The 25,568-nt window shown below is 38.5% G+C and overlaps 1 protein-coding gene across 1 annotated transcript; it reads right to left on the reverse strand.

Moving 5' to 3' along the window:
* Window positions 1-603: 603 nt before the first annotated feature.
* cfap58 (cilia and flagella associated protein 58) lies at window positions 604-20,970 on the reverse strand. Its single transcript, XM_033977783.2, has 17 exons — window positions 20,680-20,970; window positions 18,665-18,813; window positions 17,993-18,143; window positions 12,708-12,902; window positions 11,748-11,885; window positions 10,938-11,097; window positions 9,888-9,970; window positions 8,866-9,057; window positions 8,324-8,485; window positions 7,717-7,863; window positions 6,820-6,960; window positions 5,310-5,533; window positions 3,049-3,157; window positions 2,524-2,628; window positions 2,206-2,325; window positions 1,205-1,329; window positions 604-731 (listed from the first exon to the last, which is right to left on the reverse strand). Exons 1-17 carry the CDS (start codon window positions 20,968-20,970, stop codon window positions 611-613), a joined length of 2,613 nt encoding a protein of 870 aa, XP_033833674.1. The 3' UTR covers window positions 604-610.
* Window positions 20,971-25,568: the final 4,598 nt, after the last annotated feature.

The raw sequence follows: 25,568 nt of genomic DNA on the forward strand, positions 1-25,568 counted from the left end.
TATGAGACTAGACCAGGGCTTAACCAGGACTAGACCAAGACTAGACCAGGACTTAACCAGGACTAGACCAAGACTAGACCAGGATTTAACCAGGACTAGACCAAGACTAGACCAGGACTCAACCAGGATTAGACCATGACTAGACCAGGACTAAAACAGGACCACACCAAATGTGGGACTCACAACTGGGCCCAAACCAGGACCAAACCAGGACAAGTGTGAATGCACCCTGAACGTGCATCCATACATTTTACAGGTAGTGTATAGTACATCTAAATCTATACTATGAATGATTAATTATGAGATTATAATGATCAGATTATGTAGCAGTTTTAAAACTTCACTTTGGACCAGGTTAAAGTCAATGAGCCAAAAACGTGAAATTCCTTCCAAACGTCCTTCCTATTCATGGATTTCAACTTCTTGTGCAACATTTTTCTCATTCAAACGACAGAATTTTTTTTGCATTAAATTGTTCATTGCTATGGTAACAGCTACATTGATAAAACTGTATTATGTAAATTAAATGACATAAATCCAGTCAGTGTATAGTTAAGTGCTGTTTATTCTCGCCTCGTTGTTGCTGTATCATGATGATAGGGGGTCATAGTTATAGCTGTAATCTTCTGGCGGGGTTTTCGATCTTGAAGCCTCCTCCGGTGAAGTGTGGTTTGTTGAAGAGCTGAGGAAGACGCTCTATGTGCTCCACTTTATTTTGGTTCTTTGTTTCACTGTAGAGACCAGACACAAATGATCAGAACACGTTTAATCAATCAGAATACCTCATCAAGGGTTGTCAGATTTTCCAAGAGCAACAAGCGACCAAGCATTCAAACAAAAAACCCAAAACAAAACTTGCAAAATTAAGTCTAAATGTTGGAAAAGTTTATCGACAAATATTGTGAGATGGAACAATCATCATCATCAATCATCATATCCCATCATATTTAACATATTTAAAACATGAATAAGCTGCATATTGGTCCTATGGGTTTATAAATAGGAAACAGAACTTTTCAGTTCCTTTTTCAAGTCTATTAGAACCTATTTTATGATGTGAAAGTTCCACTCTAGAAAAATCCCAAACCAAAACGTACCCTGTGAATGTCAAAATTTGCAAAAACTTTCCAAAAAACAGAAGCCCAAAGTTTCTATAAGTAAGTAGACTTGGCACCTCTGCACCTGATCAATGCAGTGTCCAAACCTTTGCAGCTTTTTCTGTCGCAGATACTTCTTCTTGATGTTGGCCAGCTCATCGGCCAGTCTCTGGTTCTCACACTTGTACTCGTTCACTCTAGAGTCCGTCATGGTGAGCTCTGCCATCAGCAGCTGAATAACACAAAAGAACAGAGGAGCCCATAGTAAATAACTGAACGGTTTTCACATAAAGGTTCACAGATATTATCACAGAATTTCTCCTTCAGTTACAGTTTCTTCATATCCCATGAGCATTTTGAGGGACTAGTTTTTAGTAACATACAACCTCCACAATGCCCGACTTCATCTGATCTGAAGCAGGGTTGGGCCTGGTTAGTTCTTGGATGGGAGACCGCTGGAAATACTTGGTGCTGCCAAAGTGGAGCAGCGGCTCTAGTGGAAACTGTGGAGTGTCCTTAGGCAAGACACTTGAATGAATGTGGTGTGTATGTGTGTGTGTGAATGTGGTCGGAGGGGTTGATGGTGCAATAATCAGCACTTTGGGTGTCTGCAAAGATGCTATATAAACCCAATTTATATAGAATGACAGAGATGATAAAGGCTCTGTCACGTTTGTTCTTGAGTCTGGCTTTGAGCACAGCAGCAGGAGCAGGTCAGCTGACCTCTGACCTCAGGGCTCTGGGTGGAGTATACGGCTGCAGTAACTCCCTCAAATAAAGAGGAGCTGGAAATGTGCAGATTACTTTTTAAAATCCACCTATGGAAGATGTGGCTTTACTTTAGCTGAAAGATGCTCTACTTTATGACAGAACTAATGTGCTTGTCCAGTTTGAACACAGAATCCACAGTCAGCCCAAGATTCCTCAATGCAGGACGATAATAAGAGGACAGAGGACCTCACACTGTCAGTCCACAAAGGACCTCATACTGTCAGGCCCGAGAGGGCCTCAAACTGTCGGGGCCAAGCAGTGGGTTTGTTTGGACAAACACCACAGTCTCGGTTTTATAGCCGTCTTAAATTGAAAGCACGCAGTCCTATGAGTTTACCTTGAGTTTCTTGGTTCTCTCTCTCAACATCCAGCGGCACTGTTGAAGCTGCTCAGCCGCTTCAGGACCAGGCTGTCGAGCCAAAACATGTTTCAGATCCACGTACAACTTCTCCTTCTCCTGTAGGAACAAAATGCAGTTATTCAATTGAGACTGTTCAGACTTTAAAGGAAGACATTTACAATTTTTTTTAAGTTAAACAGCACTGATTAAAAGTATGTATTGTATGTAATTTTGAAATCAATTTTTACATATCGCCCTGCCCTAGATTCAACATTTAATAAAACAGAAATGGACAGCTGGGTTTTATCTCTTTACCTGTAGTAGTAGATCACTTTCTTCGAGCTCCTGAGTTTTGGCGATAAGACGTTTTTGTAACGACTGGATCTTCTGAATAAGCTCATATTTACCAGGATCACTTCCCTGTGACACATGTATGGAAATGAACTTATCCTGTTTGAAAATCCTCTTAGAGTACAGTTGCATTACATCTATAGAGTAGGACACATTTATGTAGAAAAAGGTTGAGTTCACGTTCTGTTTTAGTGCAATGTTTACCTTTGCTCTTTGCTACATAATTCCATATATTTGAAGTCATATAAAATGTATAAAGTAGTACAAAAAACAAAAAAAACATTGAATGTGTGTCCAAACTTTTGACTGCTAGTATAAATAACTCTATGAGAGATTTGCGTTTTTGAAGAGGACCTATTAAGTTAAGTTTGACCATATATTTCTGACCTGTCTTCCAGCTCAGTTTTAAACCATTTATTTAACGTGAATGCAACCTATTGTTAATGCAGTAACCCTGAGGTCTAAAGTTTATTAAAATGAACTGCCAACCTCAAGTCGTCTCCATCTGTGAATATTGATGGGTTTGAGCTGCTCCTCTAAGATGCTGTTTCTGGTGCGTTCTCTCAACAGCTCCCTCTGCAGGTGAAAGAGCTCCTGTCTGCAACATAGAGCATTACATCAACATCACTGTAGAGTTCAAACAGACATCAGAGGTCTTGATAATAGCAGGAAGTGTCTGGGATGAAGGAAGTCTGAAAGTGCTTAGACTGATGCCACCACAACCTGGCTCCAGATAAACAGAAGAAGATGGATTTTTTGTATATATATATATACAAGATCCAAAAAGGAACTAAACAAACATTGGCAGTGCATATTTAAGCATTTGCCAAAAAAATTACTTAATTAAGAAATAAATAAAAAGATATTAATAAAGATTAAAGCCTACCTTAGTTTGTAGGCTTTGATCTTTCCTTCATTTTACACTTTCAACCAGGGGTGGAACATGACAAAGTAAAAGTAGTAAAGTACTGTACTTAACTACAAATTTTAGGTATCTGTACTTTACTTAAGTACATTTTACAGTGGATACTTTGTACTTTTACTTCACTACATCTGAGAGCAGGTATCTGTACTTTTTACTCCAGTTTACTTTGATAAAGTTAAAAAAGCATTCAAAATGTCCGAGGCCCTCTCCTGGTCAAAGTAAAAGTCCTTTATTTATCACACGGGACAAATACTCCAAACATTTCACTGTCTGCTCTTTAGCCCTGCCCTTGAGCAGCACCTGTTCAGAATCTTTAACTAAGAGAACCCTCTGAAGCTCTCAGTTTACTTGTGTTTTTAACATATTTTTATATTTTGAGACCTGCTGGGGTTTATTTAACACATTTGTAGTTTGGGCAAACAGAAATATACAAATAAAAACAGCTAGGAAAACAAAATCCAGCTCAAATCTTTATCAAAATCACTACATTTGAATCTCTTTTAGATCTGAAAAACTGCGTGAAATACTTTTACTTTGTACTCCTTAAGTACATTTTTAAACAAGTACAAATACTTTTACTTTACTTTTTTTCATGTGATACTTTTACTTATGGTATCTCTAGTTTTACGTAAGTATAAAGTAAGTAAGTATTAAGTATATAATTATTACTTAAATACAGCATACTTCTTCCACCACTGCTTTCAGCTCTTCTTCACTTCTTTCTTTTCTCTCTTTCTCTGCTCTGTTTCTGTACTTCAGTGGATTTAATGGCCAGTAAAATTCAGATATCTAGAATAATCAGACCTCAATAATTAAATCTGACATTTTCTGATTGTAAATTTTCATACAAATATGAAACTCTCAAAGTAATTTAAAAGAACTCATTCTATCTTCAACATTTCTCTTTCACTTTTGTTTTTGCTGGTTTGTCCCTTTTTTGCATAATTTCCTTGTCAAAATCTGTGCAGGTGTGAACAATAAAAAATAAATCAGATTACTCATGTGTACTGTCTGTTTATGTCGCATTTCAATAATGTGATTACTCCAGAAATCTGATTTTCTGTATATTCCAAAAAAAAAACAAAAAACATAAAAAATCTGTTTACACTAGACTCAGCCCTGGACACTTATACATGCATTGGTCTGGAGTAGGTTAGACTGTAATGTCCTGCTCACTGGCCTCTCCAAACGTTAAGACAGCTGCAGTACATCCAGAACACTGCTGCTCAGGTCCTGACAAGAACCAGGAAGTACACATGTGTCCTGTGCTCAGGTCTCTGGCTCCTGTGGCTCAGAGAATAAACTTTAAAGCAGCTCTGCTCGTGTGTAAGTCTCTCCATGGACCAGCACCAAAGTACATCTCCCACATGTTAGTGTCATATGAACTATCTCACACACTGAGGACTTCAGGGACAGGCCTCCTGGTTTAATCCTGTTTTTTTTTCCTGGTTTAGTTCTGGTTTAGTCCTGGTTGAGTCCCGGCCTCCTGCTGGTGCCCAGAGTCAGGACTAAACATGGGGAACCAGCGCTTCAATTTTATGCAGCTAAAACCTGGAACAGTCTTCTTGAAAATGTGACACAGGCCTTTACTGTGACAATGTTTAAATCCAGGCTCCAAACGGTTCTGTTCAACTGTGCATATGACTGAAAGTTTTTATTCTACACTCTTCTATTATAATCTTAATGTTATGATGATTATTCATGTTTTGATTTGTTTGTAATATAATTTTAATATAAAGCACTATGAATTACTTTGTGTACCACTTGTGCTATACAAATAAACTTGCCTTGTCTATATACACAAACAGAGAGTGTTTGAGTTCACCTCAGCTCCTCTGTGTTGGGGATGCTCTTGTCCAGTGCACTCTTCTTCCTCCTGAGCCTCCTGATCTCCAGCCTGAGCAGTCTGATGTCCTCCAGTCGCTGTCTGTAGTGATGGTCTCCTTTACTCAGCACTGATTGTTGGATCCGGATCTTCTCGTAGAGCAGGGCGCGCTCATCATTACGCCGCAGCAGCTGTTTGCCCAGGTTATCCCGATCTCGGATCACCTGGAAGGAGCAGTGTGGTTCTGTACATTCTATTGAGCTACACCATGTCTGAAATATGATAAATGGTCATTTTTATATAGCATTTTTCTACCTTCAGCGCTTTACATCAAGGAACCACTTATTCACAAAGTAGAAGTAGATGCTGGGGGCAAGGTGGGTTTAGTGTCTTGCCAAAGCACATAATGGCAGCATTTATCTGTGGGAGCTGGATTTGAACCACCAACCCATAGGTCAGTGAATCTGACTGTTGTACCAATGATGTTTTTTAGGCCTAGAGTGGGATTCAAAATGCAAACCTCCAAGTCACTCTACCAACTGATCTACTGTCGCTCATAATCAGTGAGACCGTTTTAAGAGTACTTGTAAGATGGGAACATTTAACAAGTAAAATATAAACAGGAAAAGGTAAAAATATTGATCTGTATTATTACTGGAATATACAATACAAAAACAAACGCAATCTGTTATGATATGTAGGCATAATAAGATGCAAAAGAGATTAGAAAAATAAGTTGCAATGTTTTTTTTATTTAAAAAGTTAAATAATCTGTGTTCAAAAATGGCTGTGATTTTTAGATGGGACTAATCTTATGTTTACATATGAATTAAATGTCTGAAGAAGAGCTAAGGGTCACATTTTTATATATATTTTTTATTTACACTGTCGCCCAAATGTGAAAAAATTATCTTGATAATTTTTTTCCCCACGTGGTAAAAAGGTTACACCTCTTGAAGCTACAGGTAAAAAAAAAACAGTCCAATGACCAAAATATGAAATCAAAAATGTATTTACTATAAAATACGTCAAAGTCAGTCCTCTCTCATACTCATCACGTCTTGTCTTGTAGGAATGGAGTCGCGCTTCACCCCTACACTTCAGCTGCTCGTACCTGCTCCACCTGCTCCACCTGCTCATACCTGCTCCACCTGCTCCACCTGCTCGTACCTGCTCCACCTGCTCGTACCTGCTCCACCTGCTCGTACCTGCTCCACCTGCTCGTACCTGCTCCACCTGCTCGTACCTGCTCCACCTGCTCCACCTGCTCGTACCTGCTCCACCTGCTCATACCTGCTCCACCTGCTCCACCTGCTCGTACCTGCTCCACCTGCTCGTACCTGCTCCACCTGCTCGTACCTGCTCCACCTGCTCGTACCTGCTCCACCTGCTCCACCTGCTCGTACCTGCTCCACCTGCTCGTACCTGCTCCACCTGCTCGTACCAGCTCCACCTGCTCATACCAGCTCCACCTGTTCCACCTGCTTGTACCTGCTCCACCTGCTCGTACCTGCTCCAGTTGTTTCCTCTGCAGGGCCTGTTCAGAGTCGGCGTCGGAGATGATCTTGTGGAGTTTGTGCTGTTCTGTTTTCTGTTTGTCCACCTGCTGCTTCGTCTCCTCCAACTGCAATTTCATCGTTTGCAGCTCCACCTGGGACCCAAGACAACCAAATATCATAACTATGAAATAGAAGTGAAATATGCTTTCACTTTAAGGTTTATTTCCCCAATTCCCCAAAGCATAATATGTCTTCTTTAAAGGTGCTATACCTGATTTTTACTGTCTTAAAAGCGTGAAAAACAGAGCTAGTTAGATTAAGTTATTCCTCACTGATGTTATGCATTCTGAACATCCTAATTATACAACTCAATGAGTTTATAAGCACTTTTAAGAACTGTCAGAAACCAGACTGGAGTTGTGACGTCACAGTAAAGCTGACAACAACTATCATGCTAAGGCGCACATCCTGATTTTCAGACAATAAAATGTGTTCTAGTCATAGACTGTATATATAAATGGACATAGCTAACCTGCTAGCCACTGCGTTCTAAATGGGGCGCACTTCCAGCTCCATCGACTGGCTCCAATTCACTTTCTATAGCAACAGGTTTGATTGTCAGAGGTCAGAATTCCTAATATGTAACTGGTCTCCAAATTCACCCCTATAACTGCTCTAGCCTCGATGAGCTTCATTTGACTGGAGCCAAGTGCTATGGGTAACGTCACACTCACTTAGTCCACTCCTTTATATAGTCTATGTTTCTAATTAGAAGCAGGCAGCACTCAGAGGATTTATTTTGACCTCAAGAGCTGCTTATACAGTACATCTGTACGGTACGTTTTCCGAAAATACATAGGAAAAAAAACAGGTACAGGGACTTTAATAATGTGCAGCTGCAGTTTTACCCTGAGCGCCTCGTTGTCTTTGTCCAGACGTTTGTGTTCCTGCTGCTCTTTGGCGATGGTCTGCTCCTTCCCCGTGATCTCATCCCTCAGACGAGACACCTGGTTAGTCATGGTCTTCATCTTCATCTTCAGTTCAGAGACTTCCTCCTACATTTAGACATCAGGACAATGGAACATGATGCTGACAGGTTCCTATTGGCAGCAGAGGTGGGTAGCACTTAGTTACATTGACAGTTACATTTGGTAGAGCACCTTTTTAAACAAATTGGTACTCCTTGGGGCAGTTTTTTTGCTCCATACATACTTATTTACCTCTACTTGAGTAATATTTAATTTGAAGTAACAGTACTCTCACTTGAGTAAAAATTTTGGTTACTCTTCCCCAGTGGCAGATATTTTTGTTTGGAGGAGCTATGAGCGTGCTAAATTCTTTAATGGGGGTGCACACGTAACATGTTTATTTACAGCCTTTTAAGTGCACCCCTCACTCCCTACACAGACATTGGGCGTGAGGTGGGTTAAGTGTCTTGCTCAAAGACATAGACATATATACATATACACACATAAATATACATGTGTCCAGTCTCGCCCTGTGTCTGTGCAGTACCTGGGTGTCTATGAGGTTCTTGCTGTACAGGTTCCTCTCTGTCACCACAGACTCCAGAAGGTTCTCCTGCTGTTTCAGTTTACACTCAGACTCTGCCACTTTCTTCTTCCAGTCGAATATCTCCATCTCTCTCATCTCCAGGTCGTTTATTTTCACTTGCACCTGTTTAAAGAGAGAATAAAATATAACATAAAGACTCAAATGATTTTTTAAAAAGACTATGTAATTGTTTTTATATGTAGTTTGTTGTTTTGATATTTATTGTGTCTCAAAATTAGCATTAGTGTTAGGATTGAGACACAAACACGTCTCTTTCTGTCTGTGTAGTGTAACATGTTGTCAGTGACATCCACCCGCAGCTCTCTGTTCACTGAAAGATCTTTAAATATTTATTCATTTTAACGTGACTGCACAAATCTCATAGATCCAACTGGACAGGAAGTAGTGATACAAACAGTGAGGTTCCCGAGCGTTGTTGTGTTGTTGTGTCCCTCAACCATCTCCCACAATCCTCTCCCCACACTGCCCTCCACAGTCCTTGCCTTGTGCATGAGGTTGCTGGTCTCGTTGATGTGGCGGTCACGTTCCTTCTCCAGCTGATGGATGATCTGCCTCTGTTTTTGGGCCTCCTGACGGTACCCCAGGATCTCATGTTCTAGTGTCTTCTTGTCCTGCTCCAGAAGCTTCACCAGACTCTGCTGCTTCTCCGTGGACACCGCAGCTTTGATTATGTTCTAAAGACAGACCAAGGAAGTAGATACATGACACTATTGTGCTCAAAATGTTGATTATTTAAAGGCACACTATGTCATTTTGTAGAAGAGGGTCCACCACTTGCTTGTGTCCATGGAGATGTTAATGCCATACTGTGGAGCTTGTTTCTATCTTGCATTTGTTAAATTATAATACCTTGAAAAACAAGCATTCTTACTGCTTTTCTATAGATCTGAGTCAAAAGTTTGGACATCCTCTCACTCAATGGTCTTTTTTTGCTACTTTCTACATTTTATATACTTAAAGACATCAGATATATATAGTACGATAAATGGATTTATGTGGCAAAGAAAAAACTGTTAAAATCCTCAAAGTAGTAGTTGCTTTGTGGACAGCACTGCAAACCCTTGACATTCTCTCAGTGAGTTTCATGATGATGTCTTCTGAAATGGTTTTTAGTCAAGAAATACTAAAAGTACAAAGCAGAGTTCAAAGCAAAAGTTAAAGGCTATTTTTACTTTTTTTAATCTAAAGTGGGTTATGACTTATTTTGACTTATTTTGAGTTTATTTTTTCCACTTGTTGTTCAATTCATAGTTTTGATGCCTTCATAGAGAATCTACAATGTAAATAATCATGGAAATAAAGAAAAATAACTGAAATAGTGCGTCTGAACTTTTGACTGGTCGTGTATAACAGTAAATGTAGCATCTGCTTTTCCACATGGAGACAGATAAGCTGGCATACAGTGGAAACTTCTGTGGAAAGCAATAGCATGTCTATGGAGACCAACAGGTGGCAGACACTCCACCTGAAAAGTTACATAATCTTTCTTTAAGTGTAATCATACCTTATTGAGGATGTCTCGTTCTCTGGTCAGCTCATCGATGGCTTTTTTATCTGCATCAACCTGTTTCTGGGCGGATTCAAGATCTGCAGAAATGACACAAAATGTACACATTTACAGAAACAAATAAGCAAAGAATTTCACAGCAGTTCAAATACAAATTCTTAAAAATTCGAGAGTGATTAGAGACTCACACTGACCAGAGGTTTGTAACATAATGGTATGACCCATAATGTGTAAAGTACATTGAACAATGACAAGACGACATAATCAAACTTTCTAAATACTGAAGAGTTTATGTAAAATCAAGTAACTCCTCACTTTAATGTAGGGCAAGGAAAAAATATTTGCAATATATTTAAAAAGTAGGAGTAGAGTGCACATCATAAACAACTCCAGGAGCGTTAACAATGATAAACTAATTTCCGAACACGTTTGTGCAGGTCTAAACTACAGCTACAACATGATTCATTTTTAAAAAGACATAATATTTTGTTCTCCTGTTTTGTTCCTCTGGGCATGTGTCACCGGGGAGAAGCCTCAGGGAAGACCCAGGACACGCTGAAGGGACTGTTTCTCTTGACTCGCCTTCTTGACTCGCCTGGGGACGCCTAGGGGTTCCATCGTGGAGCTGAAGAAAGTGTCTGGGGTGTGGGAAGTCTGGGAGTCCCTGCCTGGTCAAACGTGATCGTCCAATCAGATTTATTTTTTCAGTGACACATGTGAAACAAAGGAGCTCATTGGTCACCCATGATTTACAAATATAATCTAATTTATTTAGTGCTTTGCCCATTGATTCTGCAGAAATCCAACATGGTTTTCAGCCCTCTGTGACATTTTTTTCACTTTATTTTTTCAATATTCGATACATGTGTGTCCCTGATTGACTACTCCACCTGTCAATCATTCCTCAGACTGACCAGACTCACATCTTCGTACAGGATTGAAGAAGTGTGCGTTCTGGATCCCAGGCAACGGATTTCGATTTGTTTGAGAGATATCGTGCATTTTACTTTAATGTAATTTTCTTATTGATACATTAAAAGAGCTGACCTTTCTCCAGTCCAGAGATCTGTGCCTTGAGCGTCTCCTTCTGCACGTCTGCGTCGGTCTTCTGGTCCTCCATCTGGTGGTACTTCTTCTGAACGGCCTCTCGCATCTTTATCTGTTTGGAAATCTCCTGCTTCATCTGATTCACCTCGTCCTCTCTCATCTACGAACAACATCAGCACATGTACAAGTTCAATGGACGCAATACAATACACACAGAGTAAGAGAACCACGGTGTCACTTTTCAGGTAGGGAGTCCATCGCTTTGTTGTCTCCATGGAGATTTTATTTCTTTGTATGCAATATTCCACAATATGGGATTTAACTTATCTTTTTATTGCTTGAAAATACCTCCTAAGGGTCTCCTCTTCACAGATCTGACCTGTAATTTGGTCTTTTGGTGCTACCTGCTTGTCTCCGTGAAAGAAAGAAAGGTAGGTAGGTAAGTACATTTAATACCATACAGTGGAACATTCAAAGAAAATAAATAATATCTCCATGGAAAGAACAATGTGATGGACCTTTAGCTGTAACTCTTTCTCTGGGAGCAGCTACATTTTCACAAAGTGCAATCACTGCCCTCTGGTGGTCTGAATATATATATATATATATATATATATATATATATATATATATATATATATATATACTGAATATATGTGGTGATTAAAATACTATGTAAGTACCACATTTAGGAAGCATGTTTTTGATTGTAATATTATTATAACAAACACATTTTTTCCAGTACAAACAGTAGTAAATGCCATCTGCATAATGGGTCAGGGACCAGATGAATATAAAAACCTTGATTACCTTGAGCTCGTTTGAGACGTGGTGGTTTTCCAGAATGAGATGTTCTTTAGTGGAGCTCAGCTGGTCAAACTCCTGTTGTTGTTTTGCACTTTTCACTTGCATCTGCTCCAGTTCTTTAGTGGCTCTTTCGTTCATAAGCTTTAAAAAATACAAGAAAAATGTATGATAAATATGTGGAAAAATACATGAGAGAAAGGAGAGTATCTGCAATCTGTCAGTGGAGGAAGAACTACTCAGTTTTGTTACTTAAGTAAAAGTACAAATACTGGAGCAAAAAAAAAAAACAATACTCAAGAAAAAGTAAAAGTATCACACGAAAAAATCAAGTTTAGTAATAGCATTAAAGTGCCTGTTTAAAATGTACTGAAGGAGTAAAAATTAAAAGCCTTTTGCACAGATGTTGAAGTCTTATAAGGCTTCAAATGTAGTGATTTTGATAACGATTTATGCTGAATTTTGTTTAATAGAAACTAGTAGCTGTTTTTATTCATTATTTTCATTTTATTCAAACTATGACTGTGTTAAAGATAAACCCCTCAGTCTTTCCAGCAGGTCTCAAACAATAGTAAAAAATGCTTTTACTTTTCAGTAGAGTTAAAAAACATAGTGAAGTAAAAATAAAAAGTATCCACATTTCTGAAGGTAAAAATAAATAAACAATAACACATTTTCAGGGATTAATGACATCAGATCTAAATGCTAATGGTTTAGTTCTTTATAATTAAAATTATTTCTATAATATGGAGGCCAGTCCATTTGAGTGTTAAAGCCTCAACATTGTATTTGTTTCACTGAAAGTATCATTTGTGGTGAAGGATGTGGTGAATCATGATTAGGCCACCATCACCACTGCCATAGCGATTAATAATTCAAAAGTAAATATTGTATAGTTGGAATGAAAATAAAGTCCTCAAAATATAAGAGTAAAGTGAACCCCTGAGTACAGAGGATGTCTGTTACCCTGAGCTCCTTGAGCTGCTGCTCGTGCCTCTGCTGCTCCTCTTTGGCCTTTTGGCTCTGCTGACTCAGAGCTTTCAGGTCGGCCATCTTAGAGTCCATGTCCGACTGCAGCTGCTTCAGCTCTTTGTCCAGTTTCTCCTTGAGCCTCATCTCCCGAGAGATCTCATTCTGCTGAACCTGAAGCTCCTGCTGGAGCTGCAAACACACAAAACACACACCAGCCTAATCACTTTATCTAATGTCTGTTTGAAGCAGGTTCAGCCTTTAGCTTGAACATGAAACACATGGAATATACAAAAAAAATACAAATTTATAGAAGACATAAAATATACTCTCCAAACCTGTGGAAGTGCTTGAGCGACCACTATGGGTTTTCTATAATAATAAAAACTGCAAGCAGTGATAAAGGCCCTTGCCATCCCTTGCGACCGCGGGGTATATGCCACCATGGAGTTCTTGCCTCTTGTTCCCGCTTACATTGCCCCTCCCCCCAAAATCAGTGACCGAGTAATACCACTCCATTCATTCCAATGAGACCATTTCTGAAATTTTTCATGTGTAGCAAATTTCAATAGTCTATGACACAGTAATTTTTTTCATCCCAGTTAACAAAAAAACCCATGTATTTCAATGAGAAATGTCAGACGTTGCCATGGCAATGCACTTTTATATGGAGATATGTTCTCATTGGATTTTTTGTATGGGAATGTCAAAATGTATATTAATGCCGGTTTACAGGGCACAGCATGTTTGAGTTAAGTGCAAGTAAATACGAAACGCCATTTTTGTTTGCATGTTGGCCACACCCACATTTTATGAAGTAGCAAAATCCAAAGAGTAGTCAATAATCCCACATGGGTCTAGTTCATTTTGACCAATTTGCAAGTTTCGTGAATGAACATCCATGGTGTAAAAAATTCAAAATTAATTAATTAATTAATTAACTAATTTTGTTCCACATGAAAATACAAAATTTGTCACCAATCTTGACTTTTAGGTCATAGCTGGATTAGTGTAGAGCATCTATTTAGTCCACAACAAAGACCGGCACTCTGAACCCTATTAATTTCAATGACAAATTTATTATGTTAGCACGGTAACATGGTTGCAAATAGAGGTATGTTTTCATTAACTTTTTTGTTCAGTATGTCAGTAGGGATGTTCATGCCAAATTTCAAATGGTTTTGACAAAATCATTTTTTTGGGTCTCATTCAAAAATTCAAGGGGGCGCTGTGGAGCAATGTAATGTCTGACCTATGTAAATTGTATATCATTACATTCAGATCAACATTTTTAACAACATGTACATTAATACCGGGAAATAGGACACTGCGAGTTTGAGTGACACACAATTTAAAACTTAAAAAATAGCTTTTTTATTTACAGGCTGGCCACATCCACATTTTTTTATGTAGAAAATTCCAAATGAGTTCCCTATATTCCCACATGGGTCTAGTTAATTTTGTCCAGTTTGCAAGTTTCTTGAATTAAAATTCACAGTGTAAAAAAATTTTAATGTGAGATGTAAAATTTTGAAAAAATGGGGTTCCGCCCACAATGGCCGACTTCCTGTAGGGTTTAGGGTGGGGTCATAATATAATTTTTTACTTGTCTTGACATGTTCTATGTTTGTACCAAATTTCATTTGTCTACGATGAAAAAGGTCTCTCATTGCCATAATGTATTTTTATTTTTTTGAGGTGGCGCTATTGAGTCATTTTGAAAGAATAATTTTTGTGAACATCAAAATTATTAATTTTTCGCCAAACTTGAATTTTGGGTCCAGTAAAATTGACTTTTTGTTAACATTTAGGGGGTCAAAAATGGCCTCAAATCGGTAATAATGGATTTTTTTTTCTCCTAAGCAATAAAAGCTACAGTCATGTAACTTTCTTATCACAAATAAGATATGATATGATTTGCATATCATTAGGTTGAGTTTTCAAATGTGCATAAACGCTGTATTAGCTTTTTCCAAACAAAAATATGTGAAAGTAAAATATTTTTTTGAAATTTTCCAGAAATTGCAATTTTGTTGAAAATTCACCATGACCACACCCAAAGTCATATTTAAAAGACAATTCATAATATTTCATTACACATTAGTTTAGTGGGTTTTAGCCAAATTTGAATTGTTTGTGATGAAAACTGTGTGAGGAGATGTCCTAAATACAAGGGTGTGTGCTTTAGTCAATTCTGAGTTTGATCCAATGGCCGACTTCCTGTACATTTTAGGGTGGGGCCATTATATAATTTTTGTCATGTCCTGACTATTTTTTGATACAAGTTTCAGATTTTTACGTTGACTTTTTCTGAGTCGGGCTCCCATTGGCCTCATGAAAATCAAAGTTTGATGTGGCGCTACAGAGTCGTACCATGTCTTTGGTGACAATTAGACACCACTCTGGCATGTTGGGGAGTGTTAACAACTTTTTTTTTTTGCCATTTTCTGGGTTTCGGACATGGTTTTAATGAGTCCCTCGTTGGGACAATGTCCCAGGCTTGGGCCTAACAAGCTAATGGCTGTCATGGTAACGAGATACATTCCATGGTTGCTAATAGTTGCATATATAAGCCCTTATATTCCAATTTTCTGCCATTTTCTCTCTGCACTCAGAGAGAGAAGCTAAGCTAAGCTAACTACCTAATAGCATTAAGCTAATCGGCTAATTTTTCATTTGTTTTTCAGTGGATCTTGAACTCAACCAGGCTCAAATTCAACCACTTCAGCTCTCAGCATGTCCAGGTCAGATGACTTTACTTTTTTACCATACTTTACCTATATTTAGACATTTAATTTATGTACAAAATATTCAATATATTCTGTTTAATGCTAGTAGTTATTAGCTAACTGTGAGAGTGAAATGTTGCTCACTTGATGTCCGTGCAAATTGGGTAGAGTTGGCCACAAATTGTACTAATAAGATTAAGAGTAACCCAAGAAATTTGTCAAGTAGCAAAGAGTATTTATATGAAGTATTTGGGGAAACTACTTCTGAAGAGCGGTGCAAGAAATAGATGATTTCATATTGTCAACATAAAGCTTTTGTCACTTGTTGACTGTTACTTCAAACTAATATTACTTAAGTAGGAGTAAAAGTACAGTTGTTCAAAAAGTAAAATGTAACTGAGTACTACACATCTGTGCTCTCACAGTGGGAAGGGTAACCAAAACTGTATACTCCAGTACTGTTACTTAAAACTTTAGATGTGCTCATAGAAGTTTCTTTTTCAGGAGTTGTGGTCGTTGATGGATATTTGGTCACAGGACAGACTGTTTACATCCCAGAGGAGCCGTCGGAAGAACTTCTAATCGCACATGGGCACAGTTCATTTTGTCCAATTTGCAAGTTTCTTGAATTAAAATTCACAGTGTAAAAAATTCAAATGTGAGAGTTACAATTTTGTAAAAATTGGGTTCTGCCCACAATGGCCGACATCCTGTAGGGTTTAGGATGAAGTCATAATATAATTTTTTACTTGTCTTGACATGTTCTATGTTTGTACCAAATTTCATAATATATATCATAACATATTTTGATTTTTTAGGTGGCGCTATTGAGTCATTTTGAAACACATTTTTTGCTCATGAAAATATAAAAAAATTTTCCAATCTTGAATTTTAGGCCATAGTTGAATTAGTGTAGCGCATCTATTTAGTCTACAACAAAGTCCAGTACTCTGAACCCCATGTATTTCAATGACACATTTATTATATTACCAGGGTAACATAGTTGCAGACAGAGGTATGTTCTCATTGGCTTTTTTGTTCAGTTTGCCAAGCCAAATGTCCATGCCGAATTTCAAATGTCAAAGTAATTTTTTTGGTCCTATTAAAAAGTTCAAGGGGGCGCTGTGGAGCAAAAAAAATTCTGACACATGTAAATTGTATATCACCAAGACAGTTCCCTATAATCCCACATGGGTCTAGTTCATTTTGACCATTTTGCAAGTTTCTTGAATGAAAATCCACGGCACAAAAAATCCAGATGTGAGAGGTAAAATTTTGAAAAAATGGGGTTCCGCCCACAATGGCCGACTTCTTGTAGGGTTTAGGGTGGGGTCATAATATAATTTTTTACTTGTCTTGACATGTTCTATGTTTGTACCAAATTTCATTTGTCTACATTGTGCCCCATCACAAATAAGGCCCCTGTGAATTTTTTCTGAAGACGACAAATCGATTGTCTTCTACGAATTTTTGAAAATGAAACTTGAAGAGGGCGCTAGAGAGCCATTTTGTGAGAGAGTGCCTTGATTTGCATACCATTGTGTTCAGCTCACAAATGTGCATAAACGCTGTATTAGCGTTTTCCCAACAAAAAATGTGTGAAAGAGAAATATTTTATTGAAATTTTCCAAAAATTGCAATTTTGTTGAAAATTCACTCTGACCACACCCAAAGTCATAATCAAAATGTAATTGATAATCTTTAATCACACATGGGTTTAGTGGGATTTGGCCAAATTTGACGTGTTTGTGATGAAAACTGTGCGAGAAAATGTCTTGAATGCGAGGGTGTGCACTTTTGTCATTCCCGGGTTTGATCCAATATGGCCGACTTCCTGTACATATTAGGGCGGGGCCAGAATATCATTTTTGTCATGTCTCGACATGTTATATTTTTTGATGTGAGTTTCAGATTTTTACTTTGACTTTTTTCCGAGTCGGGCTCCCATTGGCCCCATGAAAATCAAAGTTTGAGGTGGCGCTACCGAGTCGTGTTTCGTTATTTTTTCTCGGGGTCTTTTGTGACAATTAGAGCTCGTCGAGTTCTAATTTCTGACACCACTCACTGCCATGTCGGGGCGTGTTTACTACTTGATTTTTGCCATTTTCCACGCTCCAGACGGGGTTTTAATGAGTCACTCACCGGGACGTAGTCCCAGGCTCGGGCCTAATAATAATAATGCCTTACACTGGTAATGTGCTTTACAGGCCTGTCAAAGCTTCTTGGAGCGTTACACTGTCTGTTCATTCACTCCACACTCTTTGGTGGTGAGCTGCTACTGTAGTCACAGCTGTCCTGGGGCAGACTGACAGAAGGCCCCTCCGACCACCATCCACACACACCACATTCACACTGGGCCATGAGGGGAAGTGTCTTGACACAACAACAGAACTTAGTCCGAGCGGGATTCAGTCCTCTGTGTATTCTGTGACCTCTGACCTCTGACCACTGTCAGCGCCTCGTCTTTAGTGAAGACTCTATTTAGTGCATTACATTGTGGTTCCAGTGCTGTAATGCAGATGAGTGACAGTGGGCGTGATAATAGAGACTCACCTGTGAAACCGTCTGTTGTGCTTGGTCTCGTAGAGCCTGAGTTTCTTGTTGTGTTTGAGAAAGACGTCTCAGTTTCTCTCTGAGTTCTTCTGCTGAGGCCTGAAGCTCGTCCCTCTCTCGGCTCAGATCCTCGTTCAGTTTAAGGAGTTCACTGTCAACACACACACGGACGAGACAACTGTAGATGATCACTGTTCTCATTAATTCCAATGATTTTAAATGTAGCTTATTAAAATTACAGGGCTGGAATAATATTCACAAGTACAAGAACATGTTTAAAAATATATGCAACAAAGTACAATTACTCAAATAAGATCCTCAGTAATAATGGATTTTAGTCAAGTTTCTATATAGTGCTTTTTTACTTTCGAGTCACTCAGACGGCTTTACATCAAGGAACCACTCACCCATCCACACAGATTCATACACCAGTGCACACAGACACTGGGGTGAGGTGGGTTAAGTGTCTTGCCCAAGGACACAACCGCAACATTCATCTGTGGGAGCTGGAATTGCACCACCAACCTGTGGGTCATTGGATCTGAATGCTCTACCAATGATGTTTTATGTCGAGAGCGGGAATCGAACCGCCAACCGTCTCTACCAGCCGAGCTACTTTTGCCCATTTTTCTAGCCATGCAGATGTGTGATTAGTGGCATGTGAGCACCAACCTCTGCTCCTGGTCTGCAGAGTATCCACTTTGCTGTTCAATCTTTTTGGTAAGATCGGTGATTTCTTCTCTCAGATTTTTGATGACCTCTTTGCCCTTTTTTTCTTTCTCGTGAGCAGCATCCACCATTTTCCAGGCTTTGTCCAGTTCCTGCAGTAAAAAACATGAACAGTCAGTTAGTTTTAAACAGCACTTCTATTGACATGTTTATGTATAATCACTCCCACAATCACACGTCACATTCATACACAGCAACACAGGTGAAGAGTCTTGCCCAAGAGCACAAAAACACTGGTTAAAGCTGGAAATTTAACCACCGACTTATACTGTATTATGGAAAATTCACTCCTGTCAGCTTCTAGAGATGTTATAATATTGTTACCTCCTCAAAAACAGACCTGGAGTTGTGTTTTGTTTCATTCACACATGTTTGAGTAACACTTTATTATTAGTCTGTAACATTTCCAAAGCTCAAAATGCTCTGTTCCACCTTGTGATGTCATGAAGTGGTAGTTTTCAATTAACAGCTCCTTTTACCTTTCGTTAAGTAGAGATCGGCAATTCCTGGTCTGAAATATTTCAAATGATTCTAGTGAAGGTGTGTGGAGTTTAAAAACACAGTGAAGCACTTCCTGTATTACCACATGACATCACAAGGTGGAACAGAGTGTTTTCAGTTTGAGAAAAGAGCTCAGCATAAATACACAGGGTTTGTGTGTTAAACATGTGTAAACGCAACAAAACACAATTCCAGGTCTGTTTGTGATGAGGAAACATCATAACATAGATCAGAAAATATCGTAATAAGAGCCCTTTAAAGATGCACTGTGTAACTTTTCCAGTAGATCGTCTGCCACCTGCTGGTCTCTATAGAGATAGTTAGCATTTAGCATTTATTCATTTACACTTGTATTCATTTGAAAAGCGTGTTCTTGCTGTTAATAAGGTTGCCTGTTCAGAAAATAGTTAAGTAAGGAATCAAAGCAACAACATCTCCATGGAGACAAGCAAGTAGCAGACCCTTCACCAGAAATGTTACGCAGTGCACCTTTAAGGTTTGTGGGAGAATGCTCTGAGTCACTGGTCCAATTAGTCTAATAGAATGTTTTAGGTAAAGTTTCATTAATACAAAACTAAACAGATGAATACAAGGATAAAGTATTTTGGAAGTATTCTTTACAAGTATTGCAATTATGATTACATTTCAGATTTATGTTTTGATAGTAGAACTCTCACTGTCAACAACTCCAGGAGCATTAACATGTCAGGGAAGGCCATAGACTGTATATATAAATGGATAAATGGATAGCTAATGTGCTAGCTGCTGCGTTCCAAATAGAAAGTGATCAATCGACTCTGGCTCCAATTCACTTTACATTGAAAAACTGTGGCCCCTCTCTCTGTAACTGCTGCTGTCAGACTCGTCATTTTGGTCTTAAATGTTTGTATTAACCCCCTCTACATGATCCTGGTATTTTTTATTTCACTATTGTGTCTGTAACTCAAGATATGAACATTAATAACAAACAAATCATGTGCCTTCTTTTGTCGAGATTGCTCCCACTACTGTTAGCAACAGGTTTGATTGACAGTGTTGCTAAGCGCCCGTTCCCTTTTAAACCAGTAGAGCAGGTGGAGAGGGGCGTTACCTTCCACATCCTTGCTCCTGATTGGCTCTTTGGTTGCCATGAGACTTGCAATCAGAATTCCAAATATAGACCTTAGCTCCAAATTAGCCTGTTAGACTCGATTAGCTTCATTTGACTGGAGCCAAACGCTATGGGGGACCCCACACTTACTTAGTCCACTTATTTATATAGTCTATGGAAAAAACTGAAACATGAACTGATAAACTAATAGAAGAATCCATGTATTTCAGGACATGTTTGTATATTTTTTTTGCTGTATCATTTATTGTTTGTGAAGGAAATAACGTTAGCTGAATAAATAAAGTTTTTTGCTAATTCTGACTTTTTAAATTTTGAGTATGATTTATCTCACAGCCTTCATAAATACCTTTTTGAGTGAGGCGATGGTGTTCTCATCCTCCTGGGACAGTTTGAGAGCAGCAGACACTTTGGAGGAGGAGCTCACGATCTCTGCGTTCAGCTCTCTGCATTTGGACATGAGCCTCCTCTCGTTGTCCTTGGATTTCTTCAGAGCATGGAGGAGCTTCTCATACTCCACACGGACCTTCTCCAGGCTCTGGTCTCCCAGCAGCTCGTTCAGGACCTCATAGAACACCTCCAGAGACTCAAAGGTGTCCCCGGCACGCTTTTCCTCGGGCTCAAACTCCTGCACAAACATGGAAGACTGGCTCTGAACTATTGAGATATTTGGAACGTTTTCGTCTGCATTTGTCTAATAGCATCTAAGCTAGTGATTCTCAAACTGTGGGCTGGGTACTACAGCCTCTGGTGCTGGGTGCTAGGCTCTGCAGATCTGATGTTTGCTTAATTTAGGGTCAAATGAATGAACATTTCTGTCCTTGTTTGTGTTAGTCCACATTCAGAGCTCCTGTAGCACTGGTGCAGTCCTCTTTAAAACTGGTTTAGGTTTTGGTTTAGTTTTTACCTAGGTTACAGCTTTATTTTTTATAACATCTGACAGTCAGAAGGTCAGATATTTACTGTGTGATGTTTAAGAAACACTGAAAATAAATACATGAATACATAACAGCTATCATTTGAAACCGGCGGGTGAGGTGTTTGTCTCCAAATAATAAGCCTAACTAGTTTTTGTCCAACTTTTCCAAGCCTTTTCATTTTAAGAGTTCTAAATTAAACATATGATGCTCTGTTTTCGTGTCGTATCTTTTGATAAAACAGCCCTACAGAGTCCCCCTCCTCTTCAGGCGCAGGTTCATTTGGTCTTGGACACGTCACAGTCCGTAACATTTGTGCTCGTGACCCTCGGGTGTTTCCTTCGTGTTTAAACACGTCTCCAGCCTCGTGTCCTGCTCTAAAGTCAAACACAGAGGACTCACCTCCATAATGGGACAGAACGTGGCCTCAGTGACACAGACAGAACCCGCGGGTCCAGGGCTCGTGCGGGGCTCGTGTGTTGATGTTGTTTGTTGCTAAGTGACGGCCGTTGGTCTCGCGAGGCGTTGCTCAGGCCTCTGAAGTCGCGCAGCAGTGCTGTAATTTTGCGCATCCAAACAGCGCCCCCTGGAGTGTGCACCGTGCACAAAGACCAGGATCAGGAGGATGGAAAGGTGCTCACTGCTCTGACAGACAGGTGTCTGTCTTAACTTTTATACATTTATCTTCCTTCTTAGTTGGGAAGGTGCACTATGTAACTTTAGTCTGGAGTGCACCATCTCCTTGTCTCCATGGAGATATTATTGTGTTGCATGGAATGTTCCATAATATGGCATTAAGCTTATCTACCTCCATTGACAACAGTGACAGCTCCAGGTCAAATTACACATCCGATCTGTGGAGAGGCGAGACTTCTCACAGAAGGAATTCATCTTTTCAAGATATTTTTGGTAATAAATAAAAGCGTAATTGAACTTTTAATGCCATACTGTGGAAAATTTCAGGCGATACAATAATATCTCCATGGAAACAAACAGGTGGATGTCCCACCATAAAGACAGTGACATAGTGACATGATGCATCTTAAAACATTCTGACCCTCTTGATTCAAGCAAAGACACAAACACACAGTGTGGTTGTACAAAATTTAAACATTTTAATAAATAAAATTTGATGTAATATACACCATTATGAGTATACAACTACAACAAGCATACCAAGACGTCTGAGATACAAAAAGAGACGGGTGAGCAGCTTCAAAAGCTCCAGTTTTTCAGGTGAAAATGACAATAGCCATACATTCTTGTTAGTGTTTGTGCCGACAAACAAAAGCATGAGATAAGATCAATCAAAGCATGAGTATAAGAGCTTCAGTGAAACCAGAGTCGTGTTCATCATCTGTAACTAGTGCTATACTGAGGTACTGAGTTGTCTGTATCTAAAAATGAGCACACTTGAAACTAACTGCAGTTTTGTGAGTCTGAAAGTTGTAGTATTAAAAATAAAGCACTGTAAATGAATGGAAATGGCCTGTAGACCTACACCTCTCAGGAAGACACAACATTACTCCCTATCTGTGTTTACTTTCACTATTGCAGTTGATGTGAGATCATAAACTGAGAAAATGGCACTTCCACAAAGACAATTGCAGAACGCTCCAACACATCTGATTGGTCGATGCTTTCTCCAGTCTCTCTAGAACCCAAACTATCCTCGGGACTGTCCAAACTGCTTTTTTCTATCTTCACCCTTCAGCGAGCAACATTTTAACATTAAAATATAAGTCAGCACCAAATGTAACTGTTGAACTAGAAGTGATCCAAGTAATGCAGGTATATCATGGTAGTAGTAGTACTTCGATGACACCAGGAATCATATAATTTCTCAATAGTAACTCCTCAAACTAGTCTATAACATTGAAAATCCTTGCATGACTCATGAGTACAGTACGTATAGAGCTACATTTGTCTGAAGCGAGACAGAAGTAACCAAACCAAAGCACCACACATGTTGTAGAGAATAGCACCAGGTTTTCAATATATGTGTAATATGTCACGTTTTGGCAAAGTCCAACCAACTGCCGCAATGCCCAACCTCAAAAACAACTGAGAAATATATAGCAAAACAGAACATCTTTGAGTGCACATGCCTGAAACGAGAATAAAACAAAAACAGTTGCATCCTTATTAAACACATATGGATAATTAATGTACATGTGGATTTTTCTCTTGTGCCACATACAAAGATGAGCTCACTGATCTACCCCAGGGTTTAAAGTGCACACGACAGGTTTGTGTGTTTTTCTAATTATTGTGAGTTGGTTTGGAGGGTTAGGACCTGTGCTAAATGTTTATCATCGTTTTACATGAGATAATTTGCAGTTTGCGGGGAAAAAAATTGAGAAGAAAAGTACAAAAATACAGGAAGTAGTAAAACAGAATCCCTCTGCTTATGTTCAGGTGACAGTTTAACCCAGTGGTGGAACATAATGATGTACAAGTAGTAAAATACTGTAGTTAAGTAGAGTTTTTAGGAATCTGTACCTTACTTAAGTACATTTTTCAGTAGGTACTTTTTACTTTTACTTCACTACATTTGAGAGCAGTAATTGTACTTTCTGCTCCACCACATTTTTGAGCAGGACTGAAAAGTAAAAGTTTTTTTTTTTTTATTGTTGCAAAAGTATGCAAATAAAAACAGCTATAAAACATGCTTGGCTCAATTGTTTTGTGTTGAACAAAATTCAGCACAAATCAAATTCATTTGAAGCTTTGTAAGACCTCAAAATATACACAACATACTTTTCCTTTTTACTCTTTAAGTACATTTTTAAATGGGTACTTTAATACTTTTACTTAAGTAGAGTTTTTTCATCTGATACTTTTACTTTAATTTGAGTATTTTTTGCTGCAGTATCTGCACTTTTACTTAAGTAACAAAACTGACTCCCAAAAAAGATTAACTCTTGATTTAACAAAATAAAAGTGATGCCATTTATTTATAAAAGTATAATCATAACTGGTATCTGTATCTGTAAAAGTACAGATACAGAGGTAAAAAGTTATTCAGGTAAAAATAAAAATCTACTTAAGTAAAAGTATTAAAGTCCCTGTTTAAAAATGTACTTAAAGAGTAAAAAGTAAACATATTTCACACAAGTGTTGTTCATTTGTTAAAGTGTTAAATGTAGAGATATTGATTTAAAATGAGACACATTTTGGTCAAAGTAAGAATACAAATTATCTTAACTCTTTTGAATTTTGTGTATTTATTCTTGTTTGCTCAAAGCTTGAAGCTTGAACTCAAAAACTTTAGTCAGGATGTTACCACCAGCATGGTATTTTTACCATGCTGATGGTAACATCCTGACTAAAGGCAGTCAAATCATATGAAAAGTACTTTTTACTTTTTTTAGAAGTAAAAATAAAAAGTATCCACTGTAAAATACACTTAAGTAAAGTACAGATACCAAAAATTCTACTTAAGTACAGTATTCTACTACTTTTACTTCGTTACCTTCCACTACTGTTCATAATCAGGCCCTTCGACAGAAATTTTGGAGCCCGGAAGAAGAAGCCTCACCTGGGCCCCCTCTGATACAAATAAATAGGATGAAGGGCCAATTCTGGCTCTCTATAAAGAAACACTTGGGCCTGGGACAAGAGACCCCTTTGTGCATTACAGCAGGGGCTACAAAGCTAAATTAGAAACCAAACTATCCATGGTTTCAGAATTATAAATCAAAATTGGGACAGTTGCCATAGCGGTTAAGAATTTAAGACCCATTTCTTTGCTTTGGCTTTGAATACGACTGAGGTTTTTGTTTTAGTAAAGTGAGTAGTCAAACCTGTCATATGCACTTCAAATAAAAGTACCAAGACTGTTTTTTCACAGGACATGGAGCAAACGTGAGCTAACAAAACGATTTCTGGATTCTTTCTGAGTAGACAATAAGAAGTAAGGTATAGTGCACCATTTTTTTTGTTTTGTACACAACTGAAAAAGCCTCTCTACTGGTTTTCATTGCTACAATAGGAAAGCAACACAAGAATAGAAAAATAACACACTTGTACATTCTCTTAAACATAAAAACTGTCCCCAAATATAGATACTCATATAACCATTTGTTTCCATGGCAATATATATATTCATTTTTGTATTTATATATGTTTTCTCTATATGCTTCAGCTCTAGAATAAATCCTTAAAACTAGTTTCTATATTTCCATCACTCACACACAGACGGACAGCAGCCTGTTTTATGTTATAGTGACACAGAGCCTACACTACTCAGGTCCCACTCGTTTTCAGGACGGGTTACGAGATGTGCATTTGGGTTTTTTTCTCCTACAAAAAAAAGTCA

The sequence above is a fragment of the Periophthalmus magnuspinnatus genome, chromosome 14 (genome assembly GCF_009829125.3).
Source record: "Periophthalmus magnuspinnatus isolate fPerMag1 chromosome 14, fPerMag1.2.pri, whole genome shotgun sequence".
NCBI classification, from domain to species: Eukaryota; Metazoa; Chordata; class Actinopteri; order Gobiiformes; family Gobiidae; genus Periophthalmus; species Periophthalmus magnuspinnatus.

Coding starts and splice junctions, on each gene's coding strand:
- cfap58 (XM_033977783.2), bottom strand. CDS start 20,970: ATGTTTGTGCAGGAGTTTGAGCCCGAGGAAAAGCGTGCCGGGGACACC. Junction 11,886..12,707: donor AGCAGCTCAAGGAGCTCAGG/GTAACAGACATC, acceptor TATTTTTTAAAG/CTTATGAACGAAAGAGCCAC. Junction 8,486..8,865: donor CCAGCAACCTCATGCACAAG/GCAAGGACTGTG, acceptor CTCTTTAAACAG/GTGCAAGTGAAAATAAACGA.